Source organism: Tauraco erythrolophus, chromosome 1, assembly GCF_009769465.1.
Source record: "Tauraco erythrolophus isolate bTauEry1 chromosome 1, bTauEry1.pri, whole genome shotgun sequence".
NCBI classification, from domain to species: Eukaryota; Metazoa; Chordata; class Aves; order Musophagiformes; family Musophagidae; genus Tauraco; species Tauraco erythrolophus.
This window is the reverse complement of record NC_141465.1, coordinates 67,853,456-67,860,533: the sequence shown is the minus strand read 5'-3', so window position 1 is coordinate 67,860,533 and position 7,078 is coordinate 67,853,456. Positions and strand designations below refer to the sequence as shown.

At 41.7% G+C, this 7,078-nt stretch overlaps 1 protein-coding gene across 2 annotated transcripts in view; it reads right to left on the bottom strand.

The window, feature by feature from the left end:
- Nucleotides 1–1,409: 1,409 nt before the first annotated feature.
- Nucleotides 1,410–7,078, bottom strand: part of GAS6 (growth arrest specific 6) — a 43,420-nt gene continuing 37,751 nt past the window's right edge. The window contains exons 13-16 of one of the 2 annotated variants that reach the window (XM_086610722.1): nt 6,643–6,645; nt 6,009–6,178; nt 4,982–5,210; nt 1,410–1,561 (exon numbers count right to left, since the gene is read on the bottom strand). In XM_086610722.1, coding sequence (XP_086466848.1) covers nt 1,410–1,561; nt 4,982–5,210; nt 6,009–6,178; nt 6,643–6,645 — 554 coding nt within the window. The remainder of the gene's footprint in view (nt 1,562–4,981; nt 5,211–6,008; nt 6,179–6,642; nt 6,646–7,078) is intronic. The other variant, XM_086610726.1, reaches the window with a different exon arrangement.

Here is a 7,078-nt window from a genome sequence, read left to right as displayed (position 1 = left end):
GCAGGGATCCTTACCAGCAAATATATTTGGAATAGTCTTCCCCCTCTTCCATCCTTTCCTCTGAGACAGTTATATCTCCACAACTTGGTCACACGTGTTGTCACATGTGTGGATTATTAGGCTAATCTGTCATCTCCGTATTTGACTAGGCAAAACATGACGTAGAACGACCAGGAACAATTTATAGAAGACCTGGTAGAATTAGACCTTTCCCATGTTAACCCTCTGAAGCGTAGGGTAACCTTAGCCACCCAGTATTTGGATCTCCACCACAGCATATATCTATCTTTCTCAGTTCATTAATCTGACGCAAGACAAAGACCAAATAAAGCAAGATTTAAATGCCTCAAAGCAGGCTAGGCAAAACCCACCCCGACTTCACATGGATAGCTTAAAACTGGAATGCACTTCATAGCTCTATAACCTCTCCTGAGTAAAACCCCATGCATATTCTCACCACACTGCAATTCGCCCTGGCTGACTCTCACAATCTCAAGCCTCTCTGCTCCCACTAGGCTCACACTGAGTGAGCCAACCTAAAAAATTAAGCAGCAAAAATATGTCATCACCAGATAATATTCCCCAATTCTTGACACCTCATCATTTGCTTCAGCACTTATTGACACAAAAGCCATATGGCTTTGAACTCATTGAGTCTTTTCTTCTAATTATTTCCTGCTGACCCAACTTTGTTTTCCATTTTCTGTTGACCAAGAGTTTTTCTAAAGGTCACAACTGAGACTTCTCTCTCTGATACCAGGAAGAAAAACTCTAGCAATAAGAATAGCAGCAACCATTTGCTCTCCAGCCCAGAAGATCTGTAATACTGCCATTAAGCACATAAAAGCCTCTACCTCCAAATAAAACCCAAACCAAACACACAATTCCCCCCGACTAGTGTAATTGCCACATCAGGCATAGCTTGAGTCATTATCTTCAAATAACAGAATACAGAATAATCTCAGGACAGATAAATTAAAAATTTGTATGTAAATATTTTATTCTCTCATATTTTGCAAATCAGAAAGCAGTGTTTGGTAATAAAAAATAATACAGAATTATTATTTTTCTTCCAGTCCACACTCATATATTACCAGGTTTTCCACATTACAGCTAAAACTGTCTCTTATAGTCTAAAGATAACATTCACTTTCGGTATATTCTGTACTTTTGGCTTATTTAATATTAGTCTTCTGAACTATTTACAAATATATTACAACCTTTAAACCTCAAAGCAAAGGAGTATTCCAATAATCAATCTGACATAAGGATCAGTAGCTCCTACATAACTTCAGTGTTTAAGAGAAACTATACACGCAGTGCGGTAGGTCTGAATAATTTATATCTTTAAAAAAAAAAGAAAAGCATTGAAAGTTTCTGAACGTAAAACTTTCGCATTGCAGTGGTACCTACTGACCCGCCTCGACTGGAGGACAGGAATGTGAGGTGATGTCATTGTGCTTGTAGAGAGCCTCGTCTAAGTCCAGTGCCTTGTCGCTCAGCTTGACAGTCATGCAGCCGTGGTAGGATGCGGTGACCGGAGTGGAAGTCACAGGAACATCTGTGAGAAGGGGAGACAAACAACTCTAATGGCCGGATTTGAATAAATACCTGCCTATCTATGCTCGAATGAGCATCACTTCAATGAATCCAAACTTTCCTCTTCTCCACTCTGGGATTTCTGCCTCTTCTTCCCCGCCTCTCTCACCAGAAGGCAAGAGCACAATCCCAGATACAGGGAAAATGCCATCTGCTCTCGTGCACAAAAGCCCTTCTCCCAGGCTGAACCCTTCCTCAGCTGCTCTGTGTCTCTGCAAGGCCCCCAGTACCAATGAAATTACGTGCTGCACAGCAGCAAGGCTTCACCCCAGTCACACGCCACCTTCACGCTGCTTTCCATCTCAACATTCTCCCCCCTCCATCCTGGACTCTCCACTTTGTCTTTTGTGGAGTTGTTATACCTTCCTCTAATGCTCTCCCTCCCTCTCTTCAAAATATCTGCCAAAAGATTATTGGAAGAACTTCATGACAGGAAGGGTCCTCCTATAGCAGCCTCTACCACTTGCCAGGCTCATCTTTATTGTGATTAACACAAGAAAGTTGCTGGCATTCATCAGAAAGGTGCTGGAATACATCAGTTGAGTTGGTCAGACTAATGAGACTAGCTTTTTTTATGGAGATCCACTGGTGACATACTTTTAATCAGTTTACTAGAGGCAGAAAACAAAGAGCAAGGAAGAAGACACTAAGTACAATCCAACAGACTAGAGGAAATTAGTCAATCTTATTACTAACTTCTGTAACCTCATATACACACTTACCTTAAATAAACAAAAACTCCCACACAGTTAACACAGTAACATGAAAATTTATGTGAACTGTGTCCTCTACCCTTCCCCAAAGGTTATTAGTTTATTTGCAATCCGAAGCTGAACCAATCAAGCTGGTTGTGCAATGGAAAGTAATGAACATCTCGAAGACTATTTAACTTCACAGTGATGCAGGTAGCTAAGCAAACCCCTTATCTTTACACTGAAGCAAGGACAACTTGAACAATAGGCTGTTGACCTGAGATTACATGCAATTTAAAGGGTTCTGCCTGGAGACACACACAAGGCCAAATTTGAAGCTGATGTGATCAAACACAGCTCAGACAGACTCTAGGACTGAGGGAGAGAAAAAATATTTGCATGGGATCTGTAAGCCACAAAGAGATGCTACAAATTTTTCGGCTTCCTCACTGAAAAGTACCATGGCTTGGTAGTTGCTTAAACTAATCATTTTAGCTATTTCCGGTTTCTTCCCATTTACTAAATTTTATCTGTGAAGTCTTTTTAAGATAAGGGAGCATTTGTCTTGTAGGACCTCACATGAATACAAACTAAATTTTGGCTCAGAAGAAGCTGGAGTGTTGGCTTAGCAGCTTCAAACTCGACTAACGAATCACGCAGATTGCTGTTACACGTGACACAGGGCCGACTGAAAGACAGTGTGGGCTTTCAGATGGATTTGTAAGATACTATCAAAAACTATTTAAAAAGAAATATATTTTTTGTGTGTGTGTTGTAATTGCAAATCATGCCAAATATTTGATTTTCTGTTATGACTAGAAATGGATCTGTCTGAAATGTGGTCCTGTAAAGACTCAGAAGCCTTGTTTAAAGGCTCCTTCATCTGAGGGTATGCACACTGCCTGGAAAAAAACCTATGCATCACATAAATTACAGAATTTAGGATTTACCAGAACTGAAAATACCATAGAAAAGGTAGTATATGTGTGCGTATATGTTCCCTCTCATCTTTTGAAACTCTAAATAATATTTCTTCCACATCTGCAATATTAGCTGTACTTAGGATGGGATATACGATGTATTTTGATCCAGAATTCTTTCTTTAATTGTGGCAAATGGAATAAAGACGCTAAGTGTGACCACTATACTTTGTTTTTTCCACAGGGTATGAAAGCAGGGAAAAAACAAAACCGACGTAATGTTTTCAAAATTTGAATGAGTCAAACTCACTGAGATCTGACCCTTTGGTTTAGTTATTTAACCCAGAGTGATGAATCCAACCAAAATGCTGAGATATTCATTCATTTGGCAAATGACAAAGTTTCTCGAGGCAAGCGCCGGTTCCTCTCAATGGCAAAAGCAGACAACAGGCAGAAATTCCTGTTGCTGAGCAGAATGCATCCAAGGAGGAAAGTAGCTAAACCTACAGAAGCCAGCTAGGCCTAAACAGCCATGGCTATGGTATCTCACAATTAGTTCTGGCTAATTAGAAACTGTGCTTCACCCAGCATGGTTAGTCTAAGAGAACCATGGAGAACTCAGGACAGCGACAGAATGGGCTTGTTTTCTGAGCCATGAAAGTCTCCACTGTGCATTTGAGACCTACTTGGAAGTGACCTCTCTTGCTTGTGCAACAGCCTGCTCGTGAAATTCAATCTGACACTGGAAAATGTCACATCTGGGGATTCAGCCTTGTCCCCGCCAGTGTGCGAACATCGCAGAGTGTGCGGTCTCCTCCTTTTAGGTGTGACCAGGAGCCATTTACATCAGCAGCATAAAGACACACATGGCACCTTAGCCATCCTCTTCCAGCCTGACTGCTTCAGCACCTACCAAGAGGCCAACATCACTGCCTCTCCCTTACTCAGGCAAGCAAGGGCAAGATTTTGTTTGGCTGCTGGCAATAAAATAGGATGTACTGCCATGCATCACAGACATAAGTGTTTCCTAATTGCATTCCTCAGTGGTAGGGACTGATAAACCAGTTCGGCCAGCACAAGACACAAACACCTAAACTTGGCCAAAATTCATGATCCAGATGAAAGTTGATCTTCCACGTTCAGAACAGAGGAGCAAACTGACCTCCCACAAGAAGCCCTGTTGTTGCTGAAGAGCCAGCAAAAGTATAAATGGTGGTAGCCCCTTGGTTGTGCTCTAAGCATGTTCTGCTGGGAGGAAATCTGTTACAGACTGGGGAGTGGTGTGATCAGTTTAGAGAGAACATCAGCAAGGAAGAATCACCACACTGGGCTTCACAAGCTTCAGTCAAAACAATGTGAGGCCCTGGTACTCCCCTCAAGGAGTGCTCACACATGTTCATTACATTAACGAAGCACTGCCAGAGCCTGTTGTCCAGCTCCTATGGATTTTATCAGCTTTAAGATATTGACCCTGCTTACAGTTATCCTTCAGAAAAATCATTCCTATTGCTGACCAAGCAAAACCTCCTCTTTCTATTTTTGCCTCCAGCTGTCCTCAGAAGGACACAATCACTCAAGAAAAAAAAATAATCATCCAGCACATCCCTCACATCTGCTGAGATCGCATGCCTGCATTGCAGACAAAGCCCGCTCCAGCAGAAACAGAGAAGGAGGCTCCCAGCTTGAATGAACGGAGACAGTTTTCCTGACTGCCAGCTCAGCAAGGTGAGCTGGGAGTCTGTAGTCCATGCTCCAAAACTAGATGCTCACCTGGCAATCCTCCCACGTATGTCTTCACCGTTGACTGCAAAGAGCTCTCCAAGATGGACAGGCTGTCCTCTAACTCAGAGATGCTTAGTTCACTCTCTCCTGCTATTCCATCTACCCTCAGGGATAAGTGATCTTTCTTGAGGAGGATGTCCACAGAGTGTTCCTTCTTATCGCAGAGATTTATTGCCAGTCTGGACACAATTGTGTTCTCCAAGGCCACGATGATAAACTGGACAGCAGAGGAAGGAAGAAAAAAGAGGCAGCGAGCAGATATATACCAGCTATGTTTATCCAAGACCAGGATGACCCCACTGTGGCCCTGTTTACAACAGATCCACCAGTGAATTCACCTTATTACTGTTGCCGATCATGTTCTGAGCTCATTTGCAGAGGTGAAAAACGAATGAACCAGTGGGACTAATTGTTAGTTGTAATCACTGTCTTCTCAGAGAGAATTCTTAGTGCGTCTTCAGAGGCTGCCACATTGCCCTGGAACCAAATAGACTGGAGCTGCTGTACTATAAATGAAAAGCTAGCTGGTGGGTTTTAGTGAAATTATTCCTGATTTATACTCATGTAATGCCAGAATCTAGCCCTTTATTATGAGTACCATTAAATCAGTAGCTTCAGCACTCCATCATAACCGGCCTTTCACAGCACCTGGAGTGACACCTAAGCCTGTTTCTTTACTACTTTGGGACTACTACTATTACTATTCCATTCCAGAGAACGGAAATTCTTTGCTTATGGCATTAAACAGCTTCTGTGCCAGAAAAACGTAACAAAATATGCCTGCACTCAAAAGATCAGTTCCAGCTTTTACCTAGATGACTTTCGCAAAGACTTCCCTAATAGTGTCTGACACATACCCATAAGAGGCAGAACTTTGGTGTCAGCCAAGCACCTCAGGCTCAGACCACGTTCTGAACTGATGGGGGCAAATAAGCAGGCAGATAGCAAACCCGACAACTTTCAGTTCCCAGGAAATAGCAAGGAACTTTCTCTAGAAAAATGCTGAAGTCTGTACCTGTTGTTTCAGTTTCTTTGTGGAGTGATAATCAACCAGAGAGAGTGATAAAGGGACAGTTGCTTCTTCTGTAACTAGAGCAAACAACACACCAGTATCTGTTGCTGGTTGAATCACAGCGTTTACTTCTATTTCCCAACTTGTCGTGGTTTCATTTCCAGAAGATTGTACTGCAGGAAAACAAATGCATAGCATGACTAACTTAGAACTAACAGGTCAAATGGGTAGGCTGTGCAATCTCTGCCTGGAGAAGAGGATAGATGGAGGAGCATATGGAGGAACTGCCACATTTCTTTTACTTGAAAAAAAATCCAAAGCACCTGAACATAAAATCAGAGAAGAAAATACCATCAGTTTCCTCTTATTACCTTCTGCATGCTACTGCCTTTCAGAACATCAACGGACAAGCTTAAGCTTTTTTATCACAAGGAGAGATTCAAATTCCCATGGCTGTCAATCCAACATGTCCAAAGAACTGCTGCAAGATAAGGCACCCAATTCACATTGTTCTTAACTGTCCAAAGATCATTGAGGAACCCAAGTCCAAATTTGACACACTGGAAACATTTCTATGAAAGCCTGTGTTAACTGAAACAGGATATATGCACACTACACTGATCACCTACCTAATCACTTCCTATCACCATATCAGAAGCATTGGATATTTTATCTCACCTGCTGAACTTTGAATTAAACTCTCTGGCATCTTTCTTACTGACCCAGTGCTCTTGTATTTTAAAAGGTGAGGCTTACTACCAAGAAAAATTGCAGTATTTTTTCTGCCACCTCCCTTCATAATAGCATTAGCTGTACTAGTTCACCACATCTTGAAATACAATAAATAAGTTCTTCATAAAGCTTACTGTTACAAAGCCAAAACAAAAAGGATTATTGTTTGTAGAAAAACAAATATAAAAAATGCAGGTGCTGAGGACTCATTTCTGCTGAGTGCTGTCATTTACTGCATTGTCTCTACTTTGCAGCTTTTAAGTCCATGTGGTAAATGAGATGACAGACACCTGATACTCTCTACTGTATAATGGCACAGCAGAAAAATCCACATGATGATG